The 26,674-nt window shown below is 40.6% G+C and overlaps 2 protein-coding genes across 2 annotated transcripts in view; one reads left to right on the forward strand and one right to left on the reverse strand.

Annotated features, from left to right (window-relative positions):
* cpm (carboxypeptidase M) lies at window positions 1-26,028 on the reverse strand. The gene is made up of 10 exons (XM_083999992.1): window positions 25,911-26,028; window positions 24,889-25,104; window positions 20,972-21,069; window positions 10,605-10,777; window positions 6,067-6,166; window positions 5,806-5,911; window positions 4,163-4,333; window positions 2,736-2,888; window positions 1,824-1,972; window positions 1-599 (listed from the first exon to the last, which is right to left on the reverse strand). Exons 2-10 carry the CDS (start codon window positions 25,088-25,090, stop codon window positions 333-335), a joined length of 1,419 nt encoding a protein of 472 aa, XP_083856118.1. The 5' UTR covers window positions 25,091-25,104; window positions 25,911-26,028; the 3' UTR covers window positions 1-332.
* dclre1c (DNA cross-link repair 1C, PSO2 homolog) overlaps window positions 1-26,674 on the forward strand; it is a 476,875-nt gene that overhangs the window by 24,242 nt on the left and 425,959 nt on the right. The window lies entirely within an intron of this gene.

Raw genomic sequence — 26,674 nt, forward strand, 5'->3', positions numbered from 1 at the left:
TGAAGTAAATAAAAATCTGAGAGAAACAAAATCTGTGTTTTCCTGTGAATAAAAATAAAAACTTAAAATAAAATCTGATTTCCTCTGAGTGACGATGTGTCCGTCTTCGTCAGGATTCGACCACACGGTCCCGACAGAAACCAGATTCTGAGTCTTTACTTGGTTGGTTAAAAAAAACCTGTGTGCTTTTTGAGCCAAGATGGCCGCCGGTGAAGAGGCCCGTGCAGCAGTTACCGAGTCGACCTCAGCTCTTCTTCTTCACCGTCACGTCCCCGTCGTCTCCATGGAAACATCTGGACGTGTCGTTTGTCAGCTCGGAGCTCCACGCCGCTTCAGTCCGTCGCGTAGCGGAGCAGCGCCGCCACGACGACCCAGAGCGCCGCGCCGAGCCCCGCCCCCGTCGGCATGGTGACGGCGGCGTGGTTACAGGTGGGGGAGGGGCTGATCTGGGCGCCGTCGGTCTCCGAGGGCGACGACGTGGACGAGGACGAGGACGGCGAGCGTCTCAACAGGAAGTCGTGTTTCATGGCGGAGTAGACGTCGGGGCCGTACGGGACGTTCAGGGTCGCCGTCAAAACCTCGTGACCCGGGTACGTCACCTGTCAATCAACCACCAGAGGGGAGGAGTTAAAGGACAATTCCGGGCGAATTCAACTCAGGGCTGTATGTTCCTATCATTTTAGGTCTAAAAGAAGGAATCTGAAGATTTTCAGTTTAATTGCTCCTGTTTTGCAGTAGTTGCAGGGTTTCTGCAGGTACCAGCAAATCTAATTTAATGCTTTTTAATGCCTACCTATATACACATTACCCAATTACTTGGTTCTGCATGTTTATCACACCAATAGGGGTGCAGCACCGACTGCAATTTTCTGGCCAATCACCAATTTTTAAAAAGCCTGACCTGCCGATTCCGTTTTTTGCCGCTAGCGATTAAAAGAAAAAGAAAAGTCAACAGTAGCCTGCCACCACCTAAAAATATTAATTTAGAAAATTCTCCATTTTTTCACACACGTTTAATTTTACTGTAGATTAACTGTATAATCCCCCTATTTTTCTGCTCTTTGTGCTCTATAGGGATGTAATGATATCAAAATCTCACTGTATGAATCAATCAATTTTTTTAATCATTTTTTTAATGCCTTTGAGAATCGAATTTAATTCCTTTTAATGCCATTTAAGGCCTTAATTTTAATTTAATTTAATTTTTTAAAATATATTTAATGACTTTTAATGCTTTTTAATGACCCGCAGAAACCCTGAGTTGTGTCTGTCCCCGCATCGCCACGGCAGTGATGACTGGGAGCGGATTGAAGTTCTGCTGCTTAGGCTGTTTACATCCCTCAAAGCCACAGACAGCGTCAGATGGCGACTCAAACATGCACCCAGAAGTTTATTTACTTCAAGCAAGCTGACATGTTTGTAAAACTAGATCTAATTCAAAGTCTCGAGACCCAAGTTGACGCTCGGTGTGTTCAGGTGCAGTGGGAAGCTCCCGTTTGTGTCATAAACACAGGAATATCAACTCTTGACTTGCTTCAAGTAAAAAAAAACTTCTGGCTGCATGTTTGAGTCGCCATCTGACGCTGTCTGTGGCTTTGAGGGATGGAAACAGCCTAAGCAGCAGAACTTCAATCCGCTCCCATTCATCATTGCTGTGGCGACGCGGGGACAGACACAACTACCGCAAAACAGGAGACATTAAACTGAAAATCTTCAGATTCCTTCTGTTAGACCTAAAATGTTAGGAAAATACACTATACTTTAACAACGTCACATGAGAGCGGGTTTCATCGCTGTGTGTGTGTGTTAGTGTGTGTGTTTACCGTGAAGCTGTAGTTGCCAGGCAACAGCAGCCGGTAGTATTCTCCATGTCGGTCGGTTTTGAACGGACACATGTTCCTGCGACCTTTGACCTCCACCACGGCGTTCTGCACCGGGACGCCCGAGCCGTCAAACACACGACCTTTGACCCCTGGAAACAGACACACAGGAGGTGACACTTAACACTTAAAGTGATAGTTCAACATTTTGGCGAATTGGCCCATCACCATAATCCCTATAGTCATAGCAGTAGGTTTGTTACCTTTAATTGTCGGTGCAAGCTATTTTTAGAACGGCGGAGCAGAGCCGTGAGCTGCTCAGAGCTACGCTACGGAGGCTCATTATGGGATTTCTTGGTTTCCCTCATCAAACTCATCAAATACACAATCCAACAACTCCACAACGCTCTGGTGGACAAGTTGTGACCTGCACATTCACCACGCTATGAGATAATAACACAACGTTACCATACAGAGTTGTTTTAGAGGGAAATACAGAGACTGCTTGCTGAAAAACTGTCCCTGAAGGCAACGTGCATCAGCGGTTTTGCATGAATTTCCCTCTAAAACAACTCTGTCTGGTAACGTTGTGTTATTATCTCATAGCGTGGTGAATGTGCAGGTCACAACTTGTCCACCAGAGCGTTGTGGAGTTGTTGGATTGTACAGATTTTTCAAAATACGCCCATATATTGATGATTTTTCTGTTTTCTTACTGCCGTGATTTCGATCTAGATTCCTACGTTACAAGCTACGTATGGCTGTTATTATTATATATCCTGATGATTATTCACTGAAATAATGGGATTAATTTACATACAAACGGTAATTGTAATTGTGTAAACGTTTTTACGGAGATCTGATGGACCATAATACATCGTTACATCCCCAGTGGACGGACAGACAGGTACTGACCCAGATGAACTTGTCTGATGAACGACACCAGCGACTTCTTGTTGTTCGTCCACTCGGCAGGAAGTTCTTTGGCCGGAGGAAACTTACAGCAGGAAACTTCCAGAGTCAACTCCAAACACTGAGCCCACACGTAGTTATAGTCCTGCATCCCACCTGCACACACACACACACACACACACACACACACACACACACACACACACACACACACACACACACACACACACACACACACACACACACACACACACACACACACACACACACACACACACACACATACATACACACGCGTTACTATTACGATCAGTCAATAATACTAACTGTAGGCTACATGTCACAGCTGCAGCGGCGCCAGTGAGTCGACAAATTACTTTGAAAACAGCTCCGTTTAGGTGAAATGATACAAAAAAAATCTATAAAATATGTTTTAAATGACATAATCTTCTCATGTTGTTGATTTGATTTTCTGATGCTAAATAAATAAAGTTTATTATTATAATTATCATCATTATTATTATTATTATTATGACAGATCTAAAGGCGACTAGAAACAGGAAGAAATACAATATCATAAATCAATAAACATGATCATATAGAATCATGACTGACTGCTTCACTTACAGTCAGAGAAAACGGTTAAAACCAACACGAACGACAAGAAGCTTAAACACCAGTTTGTATTTTCACAATAAAAGCGCGGACTGGAGGTTCAGGTGACCGTTGCACTGATCGTGTTTCTCCGTGTCGCCTTACTCTCTCATCCTCCTCGTCAATAATTGATCGACAGATTGAAGTGAACGATCGGTGAATGAAGCTATGACGAGGGTGAAGGGAGGAGGAGTGTGTGGTGCGTTCAGGGTCCACACAGGAAGTTGGAGCTTTCATCCAATCAAGAACAGTGTTGATTGTTATATTGTAACTAATATGGTGTATATGGTATATATTCATTTATGGAGATCGTTTTAAGGATATAGTATATTTTTATTTTTGTAATGATATATCTATATGGAGATTTATGAAGTGTATATATGGTATATATTTATATAGGTGTATTATGTAGTGATAAGGATATATGTGTAGTTACAAACTGAAGATTAGTTAAAAAGGGGTGGGAAATTAAAAAAGTTTTGTACTTCTTCCCACTCCTTTTTCGAACAATGTGCAGTGTTTTGTTATGTCTTGGCACTATTTTTATTTATAATTTTTTTTTCTTTTGTGTGTATAAATAGTTACATTCTTCTTTTTTTTTTATACATGTTCGAAAATAAAATTAATTAATTAATTAATTAATTAATTAATTAATTCATCCAACACAGACAAATAAAGTTTAAAACTTTATTGTCCCTTTGTTTGTGTTTTTATCAGCATTATGTTGCGTTCAGGTGCAGTGGGACAACTGGCTATGGGGTAAAGACTTAACTGACCTATCAGAGGATACCACTGGTAACCGTTGGTGATGCCGTCGAGGAACGCCGCCGTGTCGTCGCAGCGGTCGCCGCGGTGCATGGTGCCGTGGTTGTGCGAGTACACCTTGGCCAGGTGGATGAACACGTCGTCGTCGGGGGCGATGCTGGCTCCGCCCACCAGCTCGCTGCCTGAGAAAACAGACGACATTGAAGTTATTGATTTGAGTGTTTGATAATAAATGCAACTTTATTCGTAAAGCAGATTTTATACAGGAAGTAACTGCAGAATGAACTTTAGATTTCAAAAATAAGAGTGGAATCAGTTTGATAAAAGGAGAAAACACATCAGTCGAGTTTTTGTGATGAATAAAGGTTCATTTAAATATTTAAATTTCCTTTTTACTGTCTGTCACTGTGTCTCACCTGTCAGCAGGGGGCGGAGTCACACACTGCAAAAACTCAAAATCTTTCCAAGAATATTTGTCTTATTTCTAGTCAAAACTAATCTCTTTCCACTTAAAATAAGACTAATCACTTAAAAATTAACTTCTTTTTAGATAATTTTCACTTGTTTCGAACTAATTTTCAACTGAAATAAGTAGAAAAATCTGCCAGTGAAAGCAAGTTTTTTGTGCTTGTAATAAGAAAGAAAAACTTGCTCCACTATCAGATTTTTCTACTTATTTCTCATGCTTGAAAGAAGTAAAAAGTGTCTAAAAACAAGCTACTTTTTAAATGTGATGAGTCTCATTTTGAGCAGAATTTGATTTGTTTTTGACCAGAAATGACATTTTGACTAGAAATAAGACAAATATTCTTGGTAAGATTTTGAGTTTTAGCAGTGCACCAACCACCTGCCCCAATAACACTTTACTTTGAAATAACAACGACCAGAACGACTCTTTTTCTGACTTGAGTTGTTTTGAATCTGAGTTTATTCACCCAGAAACACGACTCTGCTGCATTCAAGGGCAGAAACTCTGTCGGGAAACAACAGATTTCACCTGAGCATTTAAAAATGTGACTCCAACGTTTCAGTTCAGCAGAAAACCACCACCAATGCGAAGTCATTTGTCCCCCGAGCCATCAGGCTGCACAACTCCTTGAGTGGGAGGAAGAGGCGGGAGGGGGAGTAGTAGGAGTAGCAGAAGTAGCGGTGTGGGGGGAAATCCAAAGGCAGAAGTGCTGGAACACTTCTGTCCTTCTTGTTTCTGTTTCTGTTTCTGCTGTTGTGTGTGGTTTTGTCTTTGTCCTCAAGCCAGTCTAACCTCCAGTTTTTAGTTATTGTTATTGTTATTATTATTTATTTTTAGATATTTATAACCTGTTTTTATCGTATGTGTGTGTGACTGATTCTCTGTGAGCAGTTGACCACACCTGAATTTCCTTCGGGATTAATAAAGTAAATCTATCTATCTATCTATCTATCTATCTATCTATCTATCTATCTATCTATCTATCTATCTATCTATCTATCTATCTATCTATCTATCTATCTATCTATCTATCTATCTATCTATCTACCACCATGTTCGGTTCGGCAGGAATGAAGTTTGTTGTGTTTGGTGAACTTGTGTGTTTAGTTTAGTTTAGAGACAAAAGGACATGAGAGTAAAGTGTTGAGAGACAAAAACACAACATCTTTGGGTGTGTGCGTTTACCTGAGTTGCTGTTGTCGTACGGATAACTGGCCACCAGCGCTCCACCGTGAAGGTTCGCAGAGAGGACGAAGCTCTCCGTCCTCAACCAGCCAATCACAGCCCGGACCTGCAACGTGTCAATCAAACAAACCCAGGGAAATTTAATAACGTTTGATATTAAGGTAAAAAAAAAAATCTACTTAAAAATTTATCAAGAGATCATAGAACTGACTGTAGGGCCGATAGGGGCTTTTACTTTGAAAGGACTCTGAGTGTCCGTACCTCGGCTTCCCTCTTCGCCTCGTCAAGCTGCTGTTGCCTTCGCAGACCGGCGAAAGCGTCGGGAAAGTTCCTGTTCAGGTCGATGCCGTTGTAGTTGAACCTTAAACAAAAAGAAAAAAAAATTAAGTTTATTGACAAAATAAAAAATGTTTGGAGACGTGAGTGAGAGAGCTCGTCAGATTGTGTTTATATCGACCAAAAACAGCAACAAAAATAAACTCAGACCTTTATTTCTTGTTTTTTTGTTGAACATTTTGTAGGAATAAAAGCAAAAATACATTTATTTTGCTGATTTCCTCTCCAGATTTAGAAAAGAACGGTTCACTTGTCCCTCTGGGCTTCCGTAGCTAAGTGACCTGCTGAGTAATGACTTGGTCTGTGTTTGGATTGAGGGACAAGACGAGCCGCTGCACAGAGAAAAATAGAACCTTTTTTAGAGACAATTTTGTACCCATTGGTGCCGATACATTTTTGTACCTTTTCAAAATGTACCAGTTTAAGTACAGTAGTATTGTGCACCTAGCAATATTGTACAATATTTACTTGTACATAATATACCCTGGGTATATATGTAACCGGTGTGTGTGTGTTTGCTCTGCGACTGGCCCTGAGCGAGGGTTGATCCCACGACCTCCTGCACCGGAGGCGACGATGCTAACCGCTTCGCCAAGACCTTCTCCTTACTGGTACCTCGTGACTGGGGCACACCTGCAGACCTCCATTACATATATCTACAAAATAATTACTAGTTGAATGTTTAATTTTTATCCCTACTTTCCTACTTAAGCTACTATTTTTTTCTAACACACTGTCTCTGATAATGTACCTTTAGGGCGTAAATACGTGTACCTTAGGAGTACATATATGTACCTTTTGCCATTTATGTGCCTTTTCTACCCCCAAAAGGTACACATAGGTACTCTAGAGTAATTGGCCCTATAGGCTACAGTAGGACAGAACTGTACCTTTAAGTACAGAAATGTCCCCCTTCTGTACCCCTATTTTTCTCTGTGTGCTGCTGCTGCTGCTGCTGCTGCTCAGGCTCCTTTTAGCAAGGCACTTAAGTTGGAGACAGTTTCCCACGATCCTCTGACTGTGTCCAGGAAGTGAACGCATCTTTATTTACACAGCAGCTGTGGACATGAAGAGCCACGGACGACAGAGCTGCACATCTGGACTGGACAGATGCAGCTCTCAGGAGGCCACAGCAGGACAGTGCTTAGGGGGGTGGGTGGGGGCCCCCCGAGGGCCGACACGTTTATCTCCACATCAACGTCTCCAAATGCAGCGCCTCATACTTAAACATCCAAAAGTAGGGACCTTTATTTTGAAAAAGTTCAGAGACTGACATTTTTCATCGACATCCATGTTATTATTGAGTTAATCTATCAGCAAAACCAGTTAGGAAAAAAATGTTTGGAGTATTTTTATTTCTCAAAATAGACTAAATAAACATAATCTAAAAAATATATATATTTTTTAGAAATTATTATTATGTTTGTAAGCTTTTGGGATGTGTTGCCTCTTATACTGTTTTAGAAATACCGGTCTCTGTAAACTTTCACCTTCACTGGCCTCATCCTCATCCCGATTCTCACTCTCATCTTCCTCATACTCATCATAATAGCCTAAAGTTTACTTCACAGCAACCAACATCTAATTTATTGTAAGGATCAAAACACAATTATGATGAATGATGTGTTTTTGAACATGATATTTACACCTAAACACACAATGTTGATTCCATAATGGTTCACTGTTGCCTCAAGGAAACACTGCAAATTTCTATAATGATTTGTTGTTGCCTTCGAGCAACAGGGGCATTTTAACAAGTATCCATTATTTAATAAGCAAATAAATTGCAAGGAAGTATTAAAAATTAAACTTTACTAATCTATTAGTGTAAATATTTTTTTTCCAGATGAAAAAGGGCCAGGAAGTTATGTTTTCAGACCGTTTTAGTGGAGTGTTTCCTTTGAGAAAGTCTACAAAAAAGGGTTTCATTCTGGCTTCTTGAAAGTCATTTGATAAATTAAAGCATTGCTATTGGTTCTCTATGGTCTTCCCTCTTTTTTTTGAAAGTATTACATCATTAAAATTGATGCATTGTGGAGATGTATGGGTATGTTGCCCAAGTGTTACACCTAAACCATAACTACCACTTACCTAAACCCAACTGTAAACCATGTGTTCACCATAAAATCTAATTATACATCATTGCATCATATGAACAGACTGAGGTCCCCGTAATGAGGGTGATTTAACACACTGACGTCCCCACGAGGTGAGTAAGACCTGAACCGCAAACACAAACATATCCCATAATGAGACTGTTGAAACTCACAGCATGAGTAATGGGCAACTTGAACCACACACACACACACACACACACACACACACACACACACACACACACACACACACACACACACACACACACACACACACACACACACACACACACACACACACACACACACACGCACACACATAAACACACGTACGTCCCCATAATTACACGCGTCCCCACATTGTATATAATTCATGCACAAAGACGCGCAGCAGTCTCGCCTGTACGGGACATTAGAAGTCGTCAAAACACTTTATAATTAGATACTTAGAGGTTTAGACTGAGGCTGTGACCTGTGTGTGTGTGTGTGTGTGTGTATGTACGTATGTGTGTGTCTATGTGTGTGTGTGTGTGTGTGTGTATGTTACAGATCTACACTGTGCATCTGGTTTCCTGCTTATCACAGTGTTTTGGGCGTTGAAGCATCACATAGTTTAGTCTACAGGCAACAAACATGTCGGACCAAAGGCTTCAAGTCCCGTTTTCACATTTGTTATGAAACACACACATACGCACACACACACACATACACACACGGTTCATTGCAAAAATGAAGGCGCTCCACTGGTGTTGTACTGTAATAATCTTTTGTTATCGTTACATCAGAATTTAAACACAGTTTGTTGTTGAGTGATGAGTCAGAAATGTGTAAAATGTGTTTTATAAATCTTCCAAAACGATCTAAAAACCTTCATCCCTCATGTCAACGTGACTCATGTTCACGGCTCATATGACTTGTAGCGTCGCAGCCAATCACAGGCGGCTCTGTTAGCTTAGCCGTAGCAGTGCAGACGTCCCACAGGAAAACTACAGTATTTAACTGTGTAACTGTAACTGTAATTTTTCTTTACACCTACTGAAAAGAGATGAACTGAAGTGACCTGTTGTGTTGTTTTATCTGTTCAGTGTTTCTCCTTTTTGTTCCAAAGTCGAGGCTTCAGTCTTTTAAGTCACTTTTTTAAAGGGATAGTTCAACATTTTGGCAAATTGACCCATAATCCCTATTGTCATAGCAGTAGGTTCGTTACCTTTAATTGTAACTGCTCCGCTGTTCTAAAAATAGCTTGCACCGACAATTAAAGGTAACAAACCTAATGCTATGACTATAGGGATTATGGCAATGGGTCAATTTGCCAAAATGTTTAACTATCTCTTCAAACTGACTTTTATGTGATGTCGTCTTCTATCATCTTTTATTTCCAGTCTTATTGAACTCTTACTTTTGTTTTTTTAGTTTCTTTTTATCAATTTGTATGACTCTCACAATCATCTGTTTTATTTGTGCCTATTGTTTTATTTCCTTTTCACTTTTTGTCTTGTTTTATCTCACAGCTGCTCTTACAGTTTTACTTTATATGCCATCACTTGTTCAAACTCTTTTTTTTATTTATACGTCTCTTTATCTCATATTCTTCCTTTTTTATTTTTTTCTAACTTTGATCTCATTCAACTGCATCTTTACATCTTAGTTTGGTTCCTCCTGGTCTCAGTTTGTTGTTCGGTGCTTGTGTTGTTTTAACTTTTATGTTTTCATGGCTCTTTATTTCATCTTCTTGGTTCCTATGTGTTTTTGTCAAGGTGCTATACTGTATAAATAAAGTTATTATTATTAGCTAATTGCTAGCTTTTAGCTCCATGTTTGGTCTCAACAACCACCACCTCCTGATCTTAGTCTGACACTTAAAGGGATAGTTCAACATTTTGGCAAATTGGCCCATTGCCATAATCCCTATAGTCATAGCAGTAGGTTTGTTACCTTTAATTGTCGGTGCAAGATGTTTTTAGAACGAATTTTCTTGGTTTCCCTCATCAATCTCATCAACTACACAATCCAACAACAACAAATCAACAACTCCAAAACGCTCTCGTGCACAAGTTGTGACCTGCACATTCACCACGCTATGAGATAATAACTGAACGTTACCAGACAGAGTTGTTTTAGAGGTAAATTCATGCAAAACCGCTGACAATGGGCCAAAAGTTGCAAAAATGTTGAACTATCCCTTTAAAGTCAGTGAAGCAGCTAAGACACTAAAGGAGAAACAGACTCTTAACTCCCACATAGAGGAGCAGGGATCCGCCTGGAAACACTGAAACTAGATAAACAGAAACTGTGTGTGTGTGTAGTTGTGTGTAGTTGTGTGTGTGTGTGTGTGTTGTGTTGTGTTGTGTGTGTGTGTGTCTGTACCTGCCCTGGCTGAACTGACAGTGTGTGCCGGCCTCATCGAAACCGTCCGGGTTCATGGTCGGCAGGATGTGGATGCGGGTGCTGTTCAGTAGCTGCAGCGCCCACGTCTCGTTGCCATGGTAACCGCGCACCAGGCTGTCGATCAGCTGCAGCATCAGAAACCGACCCAGAACCTGCACACAGACACACACACACAGACACACACACACACAGACACACACATGGGTCAGAAACTCAAACAAGAGACCATGAAACACTTAATAATAACAACACACTGTTAAACATTAGTTAATCATTGTTTATAATAATTAAATACTTCATTTTTCCAGCATTGACCCAAAGAATGTGTCATTTATAAACACACTTATAAATAAATGTTTAACTCTGGGTCTGTTGTGTGTTGAATGTTTGACTCTGCAGCACAAAACACTGATTTAACTCTTATTAAAGTTAAAGACTTAACTAACAAGTAGTAGCCTAAATATTGGCATTAATCATGAATCTTAGTATTAATAAATGTTCATAAAACATCTATGAACTCCGTCTTTGACCTTCAGTTCATGTCTAAATCAGCGTTTCTCAACCAGTGGTGTAACTGCAACAGGTTCTTAAAACAATGAAATATCATTTTATTGAGTGACTTTAACAGATATTTATCATTTTTACTAAAATAGTGACCAGAGCCGTCGTTATTGCCTCATAACTGCAGAAGCTAACCCAATTAGCATTTTTTCCAATCTCATACGTTTTAATGGGGACTTGGTCGTATTTTAACGGTTGTTTTTTTTATTCACTCTTGCTTGTCTTTTTTTTAAATTTACTGCATTACACCGTGACTACAAGCTCAACACTTCCTGTGTTCAACATTTCAGTGGACAGTCTCCATTAATTGGGCTTTTATTGTGAAATATTTCAAATATCACACAGGAAGTTGGTGTAAAAGTCACCAATGTGCAATGGATAGTGTAGGAGCGACTTTTGAAATCTGATTATTTGCCTTCAGAGCTGTTGATAAATATGTAATGATGCAATTAAGAAGGATATTTCTATTTCTATCAAGTTGGTTTGGGACTTTTTTGCCTCACGGTTGCTAAATAAAATATGTAGGGGGTCCATTGCCCCCCCAAAAGATTGAGAACCACTGATCTTAACAGTTTGTTCATTATTTACTGACATTTTATAAAAGATCTAATGGTTATTGATATAAAACTTGATTTACAAATGTACAAAAAGTGTGAAAATACAAAGATTTAACACATTATAGATGAGATTAACTGTGTTTATAAATATCAGACTAATTATCATCAACGTAGGAAGAATGATTGATAAAATATGAAGCATAGTGTCGTTATAACTATATGAATATAACCTTCATTCATTCATTTATTCATTCACTTCTTTCCCAACATCATTTTTTTTTTTGTGTTTAACGTGAGGTGACGTTTCTGCGGGGGCGCGGCCGAGGACCTGATGAGTCATGGCGGCAGATGAGACTGAAACCGGACCCGTAGAGACGAGTCAGCGGGTCGAGGTCGTTTGTCTCCGCGAGTCAGGAGGGAAAAGGAGTTTGTGAATGAAGGAATGAATGAAGGAGAGGCGGAAAGAAAGAAGGAGCGCCTCGGGAGGGAGAAAGAGAGAAGGGTGGGAAAAGGTGTGTATGTGTGTGTGTGTGTGTGTGGGAGAACAAAGACGCCACACACACACACAGACACACACACGTTGGGACTAGCTTTGCCTCCGGCCGTCATTTTCTTTCCCTCCATCACTCGTCTAAACTGTCTCTCCCACTTTTCCTCTTCATCTGCTGCTGCTGCACAGAAACAGTTTGTTCTGACAGGACCAGTGTGTGTGTGTGTGTGTGTGTGTGTGTGTCTGTGCTTCATTATTGTGAATAAAACCAGAGAAATTAACACAATAAAAGAATCCGATCCACAACAACTGTGAGTCTTAAACCTCTTCACTGTTAAACTCGTCACATGATCCTTCAGACACACACACACACACACACACACAGGACAGTATCATGTGTTGTTGTGTTCAGTGCGTCAGGGTTTATTGTCAATGTCAAAACTGTGTCAAGTCTGTACAGATCAGCTGCTGCACTGCCGAGAAGACAGAACAGCTGTTAAGTCTGTTAATGTGTTTTATTGTTTGTTGTAAAATTGATGTGAAACTGAGTCAACGATAAAAACTTGAACTCCGTGCTTAATTAGCATTGACTACTAGGAGTTTTGGAAAGCAAAGTGTTTTCCCATGAGCCTCCTGCACGCTCATGGTGAAATGTCAACTAGCGATCCAGCGGCGTTATTCCCATGAACCACCGGGCAGCGTCCGGGAAACCGAAACTAGGAAATGCTGAGTCGACCATAATAATATGAAAATAACTATAAAGACAAAACGATATATTTATCTAAAATGGGCCCATTAACAAGTGGTAACGTAGATTCATCCACATTAATATGAGACTCTTTTAGAACCAAAAGAAAACTCCTCGGGGTCTCTTAAAAGGGATACTTCACCCAAAATCGATAATTCACCAATTTTCTTCTCACCGTCATGCCAAGGAAGGGTTCAGATAACTTTCGGAGTCATCAAAGTGGATAGAGTTCACTTTTGAATTGTCCAAAACACACACTATGAAACATCCAGATACCTCCATACTGCTCGTCTGTCCTGACCCAAGTGTCCTGAAGCCGCCACATGGAAAAGTTGCTACAACAAGGCTAAAAACAGAGATCACATTAATGTTTTCCCAACAACTTTTCCATGTGGCGGCATCAGGACACTTGGGTCAGTACAGACGAGCAGTATGGAGGTATCTGGATGTTTCATAGTGTGTGTTTTTGACCATTCAAAAGTGAACTCTAAAGAGTTTTGATGACTCTGAAAGTTCTCCAAACCCTTCCTTGGCATGACGGTGAGTAGATGATTTGGTGAATTATCAATTTTGGGTGAAGTATCCCTTTAAAAAGACTAAATAATTAATCAAAAGTGAAAATCAATGGATTTATTATCTATCTATCAGTTGAAGCTCTTTAGTTTCTGCAGCTGACGGATGATCGACATGTTCCAGAGTTTTAAAGTGAATACGGAGCTGATCTGAACGTATTGATCACTGTACGACGAAGCTGTTCGTTTTTGATATCTTTACTTTAATCAATTTACGGATCAATTATCATATGGTTTTGTAGAAAGCAATAGCCTACGCGATGACACAAAGATCTGATCATGGTTACTGACAAACAACTACAGGGCTTAGTCTTTGTTAAACTGTAGTTAATCAACGTATTGAGGGAGGATGAGGTCGTTCATCACTGATGTTTAAGTTTCTAAGAGAGTTCATGTGATCAAAGGAGCTATAGACAATAACACAGCTGAGTGAGTGTGTGTACATTGTGTGTGTGTACATAGTGTGTATCTACAGTTTGGAGTTTGGAGCTGAGTGTCCTTGGAAAACACAGGAAACTCGACTCGCCCTCATTTCCTCCCGACCACACACACTCATATACGCATCTGTGATCAGATGAGTGTTGAGAGGCGTTCAATGCTCCTCGTTACATCAGTTTATCTGTGAACTCTGTGATGTGTTGAAGTTTTTCCTCCTCCATTAAAGGGATAGTTCAACATTTTGGCAAATAGGCCATTTGCCATAATCGCTATAGTCATAGCAGTAGGTTTGTTACCTTTAATTGTCGGTGCAAGCTGTTTTTAGAATGGCGGAGCAGAGCCGCGAGCTGCTCAGAGCTACGCTACGGAGGCTCATGGGATTTCTTGGTTTCCCCTCATCAAACTCATCAAATACACAATCCAACAACTCCACAACGCAAAGTTGTGACCTGCACATTCACCACGCTATGAGATAATAACACAACGTTACCAGACAGAGTTGTTTTAGAGGGAAATGCAGAGACTGTTGATGAAAAACTGTCCCTGAAGGCAACGTGCATCAGCAGTTTTGCATGTACAGTATTTCCCTCTAAAACAACTCTGTCTGGTAACGTTGTGTTATTATCTCATAGCGTGGTGAATGTGCAGGTCACAACTTGTCCACCAGAGCGTTGTGGAGTTGTTGGATTGTGTATTTGATGAGTTTGATGAGGAAAACCAAGAAATCCCATAATGAGCCTCCGTAGCGTAGCTCTGAGCAGCTCACGGCTCTGCTCCGCCGTTCTAAAAATATCTTGCACCGACAATTAAAGGTAACGACCCTACTGCTATGGCTATAGGGATTATGGCAATGGGCCACTTTATTTACTATCCCTTTAAATCTTAAAATGTTTTCATAGTCAGTGTTTGAACTTGTGAGCTGTGTTTGAGGTCACATTGACTTTGACCTTTGGCCTTTGCTCTCTGAAATGTCATCAGCTCATCTTCAAGTCAAAGTGAGCGTGTGTCCGCTGCCCTCAGGGTTGTCACGTTGTGTTTTGTGAGTCCTTTGATCATGGTAATGTGATCACTTCCTGCTCACTGTACCGTTTCACCTCTGACCATCAGCTCATCACTGAAGGTTCGTACAGCTGAGTCTGAGTTTCAACGATACCACGACCGCGAATATGCTAAAAATAAGAACAAATCAGTTTGTGGTTCAGGTGAAGTGGAGAGTTTGTTTGTGGAGCAGCTGTCAGACACACACACACACAAACACACAGAAACACACACACACCTTGGTCTGTGACTCGTGTCTTTTTGTTGTCATTTGATTTTAAATGTTTGCATTTCAAAGCGGTGAGATTAGATTAAAGCTTTCAGATCCTGGATCAGTGTAGTTTGACGTGTGTTAAAGTCAAAGTCAAACAGATTATTTCCATCAAGACAAACTGCATTCCTGCTGCTGAGCCGCCGCAACTGTGCACTTTCTGTCAGAATGAGACGAGCAGTTGCACGTTCTCTCTCTCACACTCTGAGGCTTTGACTCTCCGTCGCCCTGTGGCGTGGAAGCCGTTTGTTTCCTGTGAGTTCCTGTGAGTTCAGCCAAACAACAGTTTCCCGCCGGACGCCATATGTATAAACTCCATATGCCTTAAAGCAAAACATCCGAACACCTTTTCCTACACAAACAGCAGCCTTTCTAAAAACAGAACATGTGACATGCGACTCAAACACACGCTAGGCCTATACACCGAGTCGGTAACCAAGGAAACTTCACTTCCGGTCAGAGCCGTGGGGGGAAAACAAACCGATTCCCCCATAGACATACGTGTGAAAACGCTGCATTTTAAACCTTTGTCTAACGCTTGTCCGCTGTCATGTCTTAGTTTGAATCACTTGTATCTGCTGACAGCTATATATTAAAAAACTCGTCACGATCCGGGTTGATTGTTGTCCGTACATTTTAAAATATTGGGTCTTTCACAGTCAGTCACATCTCGCCTACACCGAGTCGGTAAACAAGGAAACGGTTGGGTAAGATATAAAAGTTCAGGTTGTGGTTTTTCAATTTATTTGCGGTGCAAAATGGTACACAACAACTCTTAGGCATCGTCTCCGAGTGTCTACTAGAGCCGCCGGTGGCGACCAAGGGAACACCTAAACGTCAGAGCCGTGGGGGAAGACAAACAGTTCCTCCATAGACAGACGGATGTGACTGACTGTGAAAGAGCCAATATTTAAAATGTACGGACAACAATCGACCTGGATCGTGATGAGTTTTTTAATATCTAGCTCTTTGTCAGCAGATACAAGTGATTCAAACTAAGACATGACAGCGGACAAGTGTTAGACAAAGGTTTAAAATGCTGCGTTTTCACCACGTATGTCTATGGGGGAATCGGTTTGTTTTCCCCCCACGGCTCTGACCGGAAGTGACGTTTCCTTGGTTGCCGACTCGGTGTATGTGACCAGAGGTTCATCAGCATTGTTTAAATCTGGATCGATCCTCTGGGATCCATGAGAATCTGTACTAAGTCACACCATTACAACCTAGTGGAGATTTCCCATGATACTTTTGGGAAATAAACTCTTGAGTGGGCGACGACTCTGGGATTCATCCTCTGGGGACACCAACACTCATTCATGATTTCATTTTACTGCATCAATCGCTTGGTTTAGTACATGGAGCCAAATATTCTGATTAGAATCGGTTTTAAATGCTCGATATAAACAGCTCAATCAGAATAAACAGGTTCAAAACAAATACATAATTTCATTTGAGAGGTGGAATAAACATTTTCTTAATCTGAAAGAAATTGAAATGACATCACACTGCAAAAACTCAAAATCTTACCAAGAATTTGTCTTATTTCTAGTCAAAATGTAATTTCTAGTCAAAACAAATCTCATTATACGTAAAATCACATAAAAAGACACTTTTTACTTCTTTCAAGCATATTTTTACTTGAAATAAGTAAAGTAAGTAAGTAAGTAAAAATCTGATAGTGGAGCAAGTTTTTCTTTCTTATTACAAGCACAAAAAACTTGCTTTCACTGGCAGATTTTTCTACTTATTTTAAGTGAAAATTAGTTTGAAAGAAGTGAAATGATCTAAAAACAAGTTAATTTTTAGGTGATGAGTCGTATTTTAAGTGGAAAGGAATCAGTTTTGACTAGAAATGAGAAATTTTGACAAGAAATATGACAAATATTCTTGGAAAGATTTTGAGTTTTTGCAGTGCATGTAAACAGTGAAACTGAATGTCGTCTGGTTTCATTCTTTCTGCTCCGTGTCGACATAAATGGCGCTGTTTCTTCACTTGTAAAATGCTTGAATGAAAGTGTCAAAACAATGAACAACTGCTGAGCTCATCAGACCGTAGATCTCCATCTTTGATCAGTCGCAAGATGTTTTTGATTTCTAGAGTTCTCAACAGTGTTGCCAACTTGGCGACTTTCTCGCTAAATCTGGCGACTTTCCAACCCCTCTTGGCGACTTTTTTTTGTCAAAAGCGACTAGCGACAAATCTAGTGAATTTTTTCCGGTGTTGTTAAAGACGTTTCTGGTTTGGAGACTCCGATGTGAAAGCACGTGCTGTATTTTTGCTTATTTATTCTTTTGCTAGCTGAGATATGTAGCCTATTGATTATTTTCTGCTAGCTAACCGACCCATTTCTTCGTTTAGCTAGGGACAAAGTCATTTAACTTGATAAATTGAGTTATTTTTTCATTACTAACTGAGCATACCCTGTTAGAACTGAACTATTTATTACTGTTAGCTAACTTACGAAATAGTTTATTACATTTAGTTAAAATCAACTACAAAGAACTTTCATTTCTGTGTTGATTTTGGCGCCCCCTGTGGACAAAAGCGGTAGTGTTACTCTCTGTGGATCCTGTTCCAGTATCAGCCATGATGAAAATATTGCGATAAAATTGAGTTAAAAGTTCTTTGTAGGAGCTTTAACTATTCATTATTTATTCATACATTAGCCTACTTCTTGCTAGTTAACTGCACTATATTCATTTTAGCTAACTGTAATATTTTTGTTTTTGTGATCTAACTGTAATAAAGATTAAGATTAAGATACGTAACTGTCATTATAGTAGGCTACATGCATGCAGCCTACAATGAAATTAAGGTGCACAGTCAGGATGTGGACTCAAAGAAAAAAGAAGAAATTGGCTAAACCGCACAGCAAAACATCACGCACACATCATTCATTACTTTGGCTAACTGAGCTTTTATTGTTTAAGCTACCATACATATTTCTTCTTTAATTTTTAGCCAACTAGTTTTTACAAACTCTAAACTGCTTCATGTGCAGTTCAGGGTCACAGCTGATCCGTGGACGTTTCAGCGTCACAGGAAACAAACTTGGCGACACAGAAAGTTTATTTTCTGGGAACTGGTCACACAAACACACACACACACAGAGGAAGACAAAGATCTCGACACGACACCTTTTCAACTTTTCCACTGAGGCTACATTCCTGCTGTTATAATGTGTCTGTAAGTGTGTGTGTGTGTGTGTGTGTGTGTGTGTGTGCGCGCGCGCAGTGAAAAGACCTTTTTCTGGAAGTTTCCTCTGAACCGACACACTCCACTGACTCTGTTTGCTGACTGTGTGTGTGTGTGTGTCCAGGCGTGACTTGTCTATTTAAGGACATTTCCATTGACTCTCACACACATGCAGTGTGATCAAGCGTTGACCGTCGCCGGGGCAACCAGATGCTGGTCAGAGGTCCTCGCCAGTTTCCCTTTTGCACTGTTTCTTATGGAGATTTATCCTTTGTTTTATTTTACAGGAAACTATCAATAATCTGAGCCATTGATCTCTGTCCTGACAGGTTTAATGTTTTTTGTTCTTTTATTAAACCGCAGCACCAAACAGACGTTAGTTAAACTTTATTTTCTCTCCGCTCACAGGTTCGTTCCCACCATGAGAACCGGCCGGCGGACTCCCTCATGAGGATCAGCTGACGACAGCAGAGCCGCTACAGAGACACGATCTTTCCCTGACAGTCAGTGAAGTGTCATGATCTGATGCAGCCGAGGCTCCAAACACCGACTGTGCAAACTCACACATTGGATTGGATTGGATTGGATTGTAGTTTGTTGTCCGGAAGGGATATTTGTTTTGGGCTCGGAGCCACTGCATACACAAAACAATACAATATATACAAGACATTCATACAAAGTCCTTTCACACATTTAACACACATTCAAAACAGTGAAGAGTGCTTCCACTCTTATACAAATAAATCAATAAAATCAATAAATCCGTAGAATTGATCAAACCAGCAGCTCTTAAGTTAAAGTGCTATGTGCGCAGTGGTTCGACATGGAGAAAAACTAAACCAATAGAATAAAACCAACGGTACATAAATGTGTGAGTGCTACATTCACAATGTTTGCATATAAAAAATACTTATATGGTCAAGAGTGAAATAATAAAAATAATAAAACAATAAAAAAAACTATACAAAAAAAAAGGTAAAACTGGTCAAATTAACAAAAACCTACAGTTCTGCCATAAAGTGCTACATATTATTGTTTAGTGCCTTAATGGCGGAAGGGATAAATGAGTTCCTATATCTATTCAGTCGACTTTTTGGAACTATGAGCCTTCGACCTGAGGGCAGCACATCAAACTCTGGGTTGAGGATGTGTGTCGAGTTGTTAAAAATCTTTTGTTCTTCTCTGAGCAGTGATTTCTCATATAACAACTTAAGGTAGTTCTGCTCCTCCCTCCCTATGATTTTCATGACATCAAGAGTCACATAAGGACCAGTGTGTGTGAGACTTTTAGTGGCAGTTAGAAAAACTATGGTGGCCTGCAGGTTACAAAAAACAAAACAAAACAAAAAAATATGCTTTCAATTGGTGTTGTATTTTATATTGTTGGAAAGCCTGATGAGTCGTCTTTATAACGAGATACAACTTGTAGGAATCGTGCATCTGTGGAATGAGCAACAGAAGGAGCGTCTCCGCTGCAGGAAACTGACCCTGAAGGGCAGGAACTTTTACGGCCCTGAAAGGAGTTCCTGCCTCGGGGTAGTTATAGATGCTCAGATCGGCCCAGAAAAACTCCCAGGCGGGGCCTGAGGTTTACTCTGTGCTGACTGGGCATAGTCAAAGCGGGATGTGACGCCAAGACAAAGCCCTGAGCGCCATTTTTATAACACAGTGTTATTTAAAAAAAAGACAGAATTGTTTTCAAGGTAAATTCATGCAAAACCGCTGATGCGCGTTGCCTTCAGGGACAGTTTTTCATCAAGCAGTCTCTGAATTTCCCTCTAACAGCGTGTTCCCACCAAACGCAATGACGCCTGGTCGCGTGTCGAGATTATTGAGAGCATATAGATGGACGTACTTTTCAGAAGGTCAACATTTCCATATTATAAATGCTTTTTAATTGGTCTCTTGTAATATTGAGTTTTAGTTCTTCATTAAATGAAGCCATTATCATTAGAATTAAAAGAAAGATATAAATAAAGACATGAATGGATCTATATAACGTTATTAGTTTCACTTTTTGAACTGAATTACTGACATAAATCAACTTTTCCAAGATATTCTAATTCATTGAGATGCACCTGTACACACTAAACTAAACTAAACTGGTTTTGTTTCATCAGTTCTTCTTTTTTCTTCTTGTGTGTGAGTGTTTCCTGTCAGTTACTGCAGCCTCTTGTTTCCATTTCATTCATGAATCCATAGGTTTGTTTTATAAAACTGTCTCCATGTTGACTCATCGTACTATCACTCTAACACACACACACACACACACACACACACACACACACACACACACACACACACGGTCTGTTGTCTGGATACAGCAGTATGTATGGAGTTTGTCTGACTGTGAATGGCTTATGTTGATCTCTTTAGTCTCCTTTTATTCCTGCTTCCTGTCAGCAGGGAGGGGCCGGCTCCCCTGTGTGTGTGTGTGTGTGTGTGTGTGTGTGTGTGTGTGTGTGTGAGTCTCACCTCGTTTCCATGCATGTTAGCCACATATTTGAACTCGGGGATGCCAACGGTGTGACGCCGAGGGCTGAGACCGAGAGCCAACACCCAGAGCTGCTGACCTGAGAGAGAGAGACAGAGAGAGAGAGACAGGACTCAGCTTCATTCATTCATTCATTCATTCATTCATTCATTCATTCATTTACATAATTTACATTTGGCTGAAAACACTTTGCATGTTTCTGATGCTTCACACTCAGAGGAAACAACAACAAACCTTAAAGCTGCACCCAGTGAGACTGTTGCTATGAATCATGGGTAAAAGGCTGGTGTAATGCGGAGGCTGCTGCTGCTGCTGCTGCTGCATGTAGAGACAAACCAACACTCCCTGTTCTGATGATGATGTGTGCAGATGTGACGCTTCACCACGAGTCAGTTTCCTGCATCATGTTTCCATCCACACACGTTTTTATTCGTATTAAAGGAGAATTCCGGTCATTTTTGACCCCTAAATCGTTGTCCTGATGGTCACCCGGTGTTACTTACTTACTGTTTTGTTTTTTTATGGATAATATTTTGCAGCTTTTTAAGGTTGTGCGACGTGCATATAAATACTTACTCATACTGTACTGTACGTATACTGTATGCATGTGCGTTCAAGAGAGCAAGAGGAAAAGGCCTTGAAAAATTGATGAACTACATAGAATAGGTCATTTCTCTATGCAGTCAAGTGCATTGCATTTACCTCGCTGTGTTGATACAATATATGACTATTACTATCCGCCTGCTCTCCCCGCCACAGAAACTAACACTTTTTCCTTGTTGTGATGATTTCTTTACAAAAATAAATGGTCGGAGATATTTTGGACATTACCACTGCACTGCTCCACCGTTTATTTTAGTAAAGAAATCATCACAACAAGGACAAAGTGTTAGTTTCTGTGGCGGGGAGAGCAGGCGCTCTGTGATGGGATAGTAATGTCTTTCCAGGATGTTTCAGAGTTCGGCTATCTGAGGTGAGTGACTACATGCAAAAACACAAAGTTTATACTGTTTATACTGTACACTATATGAGTTCAGTGGTGTCTCTAAGGTTATCCCTAGCGCCGGGTAGCCATAGTGTAACTCTGGTTTGCCTGCATCAATTTTAGTCAGGTTTTTAACTCCAACCAACACTGGGTGACCATCAGGACAACGATTTAGGGGTAAAAAATGGCCGGAATTCTCCTTTAAGCAATATCGAATTAAAAAATGCCTTATGGAGGCTGTAAAATCCGATTAAATGTCCTATACGGTCGATCTCATCAGATTTCCCCTTATTGACACAAAGATTTGAAAGTTTGTGAAGTTGTGTTTTGGCATTTTAACCGTTTTCTTTTGATCAATGAATAATAATTAACCAATGAGAGTAAATCGATCAATAAAAAATAAAGAGACGCCCCCCTCTGAATTGGTTTTTCAGAATCTCCTCAAAAACCCTTTAAACTTTGTTGTTCACGCCTGCGACAAACGACTCTGCAGCAGATTCAGGTTCTGATCGGCGTAAAAACACAACGACACGGTGACACGTGGTGAACGGCTGCAGCGCTCAGATCTCCGAGCCGACCTCAAACGCACCGTGTAGAATAGATGATAAATCCTTCCAACAGTTCAACGACTCGACTGAACTGAAGTTAATATTTACACAGAGAAAAACATTAACCAGGTCGTCGTCGTTCTCGCAAAAACCTGTAGCCTCGGGAATGTGGTGTGTGTGTGTGTGTGTGTGTATGCATGTGTGTGTGTGTGTGTGTGTGTGTGTGTGTGTGTATAGGAGGGTTTTTTTTTTACATTAACTGAGCAACAGTGAAGTTAAAGTTTCCATCTTCACAACCACAGGTAAATAAGACGGAGCTGCAGCGAGCGAATGAAGCTCAGCAAGTCTCAGCAAGTCACACACACACACACACACACACACACACACACACACACACACACACACACACACACACACTAATCTGAGCTAATCTAGGACACCAGCTGGCCGCCATCCAACTAGTATGTGTGTTTTGTGTGTGTGTGTGTGTGTCTGTGTGTGTGTGTGTTTGTGTGTGTGTGTGTGTATGTGTGTGTGTGTTTGTGTGTGTGTGTGTGTGTCTGTGTGTGTTTTGTGTGTGTGTGTGTGTGTGCGTGTGTGTGACAAGGCAGATTAAGTCGTCCCAGATTAAATTAACCTCCGTTCACAGTCGTGTCATATGATCACACAGACACCAACAGACACACACACAGTCGGTCAGTGTCACGGTTGCTATGGCGATTAGTCAACCATCATCTGCTGTCTAACCGTGTGTGTCATGTGTGTGTGTGTGTGTGTGTGTGTGTGTGAAATGAGAAGCTTCACATTCAGGATAAATAGCTACTACTGACTCTTGATTATTGGCTATTAGAGTATCAGAACCTTTGATACAGAAACTGAGCCTTAAAGGGTTACTTCACCCAAAATCAATCGATAATTCACCAATCATCTACTCACTGTCATGCCAAGGAAGGGTTTGGACAACTAAAAACACACACTATGAAACATCCAGATGCCTCCATACTGCTCGTCTGTACTGTAGTGCAGCAGATATCAGCTCATATCTGAATAAAGCATGAAACTTTCACCATTTCATCTACTGTACAGACCCCAAAGTTTGATTTCAGAGGTGGAACCACTTTGGTGTCTGACCTCTGGTGACCTTTAGGGGACCTTTGACCTCAGCATTGCATTTTTTCCACTTTTCATCCCATTATTCTCCATTGGAAACATATGAAAATGTGAGAAGTAAATCATTACCAAGAAATTTCACGTATTAAAATGTTGAAATTCAACTCCCGTGGGGAAACTGTGACTTCAGGACACTTGTACTGACCCAAGTGTCCTGAAGCCACCACATGGAAAAGTGTGATCTCTGTTTTTATCCTTGTTGTAGCAGTAGCTCCCAGTGGCCGCGAGAGATGTTCTTCCGTGTTTACATCGTACATTCAATGGTTTACAACGACCAACGAACATCTGGCAGCAAATCTCACGCAGCCACTGGGAGCTGCTGCTACAACAAGGATAAAAACAGAGATCACATTAATGTTTTCCCAACAACTTTTCCATGTGGCGGCTTCAGGACACTTGGGTCAGTACAGACCAGCAGTATGGAGGTATCTGGATGTTTCATAGTGTGTGTTTTGGAGCATTCAAAAGTGAACTCTATCCACCGCCATTATATGAAAATCCATTGCCCAGGAACTCCTAAAGAGTTTTGATGACTCTGAAAGTTCTCCAAACCCATTCTTTGGCATGACGGTGAGGAGATGATTGGGTGAATTACTGTATTGATTTTGAGTGACGTATCCCTTTAAAACAATCCGTCAGGATTCTTGTGACTTTGTGATGTCACAACAAAGCCCCGCCCCCTCCTCACCACCTGGACCCAAACATGCATCCAACAACTTTGCAGGATTTGGTTTCTCTGAGTGTTTTATTCTGAAATCTGCTCTGTTTTTTATTGGCTCAGTCGGAAAACAGTCAACAGCCAATCAGAAGAGAGAAAGACTGCTCACTATTTTCGACCAATTAAAGGGATAGTTCACCCAAAATTGAAATTTCACTAATTTTCCACTCCAAAACAAGCTTGAAATATAGACTTATTTAATTTTTTTCGGGACAATTTCGCATTTCGGGGCTTCAATACAAGACGGACATTACATACGAGCAGCATGGAGGTATTTGGATGTTTTTTGGTGTGTCTTTTTGTTACGAAGACAGTTGGTATCCATTTGCAACCGTTATATGGACATGCACTGCTACGCCAAGACCCCCTGTAACTCAGAGAAGTGAAATTTCGATTTTGGGTGAACTATCCCTTTAATGAATTAACTAACTAATCAATTGATTTGATCAGAGAAAAGAAGAAATCGTCTGTGTTTACCTTTGACGGACTGGCCGATGCTGTACAGGTGCGTGATGTCCGGGTTGGAGGCGTTCACCTGGCGGAGGTACTGCTCCATCTCGCTGTTGTCGTGGTAACGGAACTCCAGCGCGGCGGCGGGGCTGAGGAAGAGGAGGAAGGGGAGGAGGAAGAGGAAGAGGAGGGGGACGAGGAGGGGGAGGGGCTGAGGGAGCGATGACATCACAGCGGTGTGACCTGTCATAGGAGAAAACAAAGAGTCAAAAAGTCAATAAAAAACAAAGATGGAGGTCATGGTGCGACCTCACGGTGCGTTTGGGTGCAACTCTCTGTGCAGGAGTTTAAACCGCTGTGAAACTGTAATTACAGGCTAGTGCCACCGTCGCTGTCAGTCAAGTCGTGGATCATTGTCTCTTCAGTTAACCAAACTGTGGCTGAAAACTTAATCTCATTTGAATCAACTGTGATAATATTCAGTTTAATTGAATCAGAATCAGAATTTCTTCTTTTGCTAAATGTTTACATTTAAATTCTGTTATGAAATGAGTTACTTTAATGCTAATGTTGGCCGTACAGCAGCCCCTTGTCATTTAAACTGGTCCTTCAGGAATGTTGACTGAACATTAGTCAAAGAAATAAATATAATATAATTATCTTCTTTACTGAGACAGAGATGAGTTCAGTTGATCTTTAGTTTAGCTAAAAAAACAGGTTTAGTCTTTACAGAGTGGAAATAATATAGTCAGTCAAATAAATAGAGAAGGTCAGTTCATGTCAACTTAAACAATATAGAAATAGTAAAAAACAAAGGACATGTTTGATCACTTCTCAGTGAACGCACTATAGGAATGTTGCTGTAGGCTATATTCAGTAGCAACATATTGATATCATATAGATTAGGCTACTATATAAATCTATATTATGCTGTGATACAGTAAAGTCCCACCGTGGCTTTAACAGACCCTATGGGAATATTACAGACACAGCTGATCGATTATCAGCCGATAACAAGACAGTAGCGGATCAATACGGACTTGTCTTACCTGCAGCTGATCCGAACCGAACCACAGCACCGGGACAAACAGCGGCTCAGCGCCGAGAGTCGCGCTCCTTCAGCTGGGAGACAGTTCAGAGAGGAGTCGGTGTCTGTCGGTCGCTTCTGTGAATGAATGTTTCTTATTCATCAGCGGGTCTCCCTGTCTGTGCGCGGGAGGGGCGGAGCTTAGAGAGAAGTACGTGTGTGTGAGTGTGTGTGTTAGTGTGCATGTTTGTGTGTGTGTGTGTTAGGCGCAAACACACACATTCAACAGGTTTATGAATGAAACAGAGTGATGATTCATCCAGTTGAGACAGAAAAGGCCCCTTATTCAGAACAAATGTGTGTTTTACTTCATTACAAAGTCTGATATTGATCCAAAGTAAATGTGATCAGAATATTGATCATCAGTCAGTGTGTTGGTCATGATGGAGGATCTTTGAAACTGTTGCAGACTTTCCAGGGAGATGTTGTACGTGTCATGGAGGAGGTTTCAATCAGATTATTTGCACTTTTTATTGTTTTTTTAATTTTATTATTTTTTATCATTTAATAGTCATTTACTGACTTTTTAAATACAGTTTAACAGCCATTTTTATTTATTTATTACGTTTTTTCTTTCTATTTTTCTTTCTTATCTTCTTTTATCCATTCTTCTGTTTGTTTCCTCAGTGTTTTATGTGTATCTTTGTATCTAATGTTTTAAGTGAAGCACTTTGCTGCTTCTTTGTGCATGAAAAGTGCTTTTTAAATAACGTTTGACTGATTGTG

Source organism: Trachurus trachurus (genome assembly GCF_905171665.1).
Source record: "Trachurus trachurus genome assembly, chromosome: 23".
NCBI lineage: Eukaryota > Metazoa > Chordata > Actinopteri > Carangiformes > Carangidae > Trachurus > Trachurus trachurus.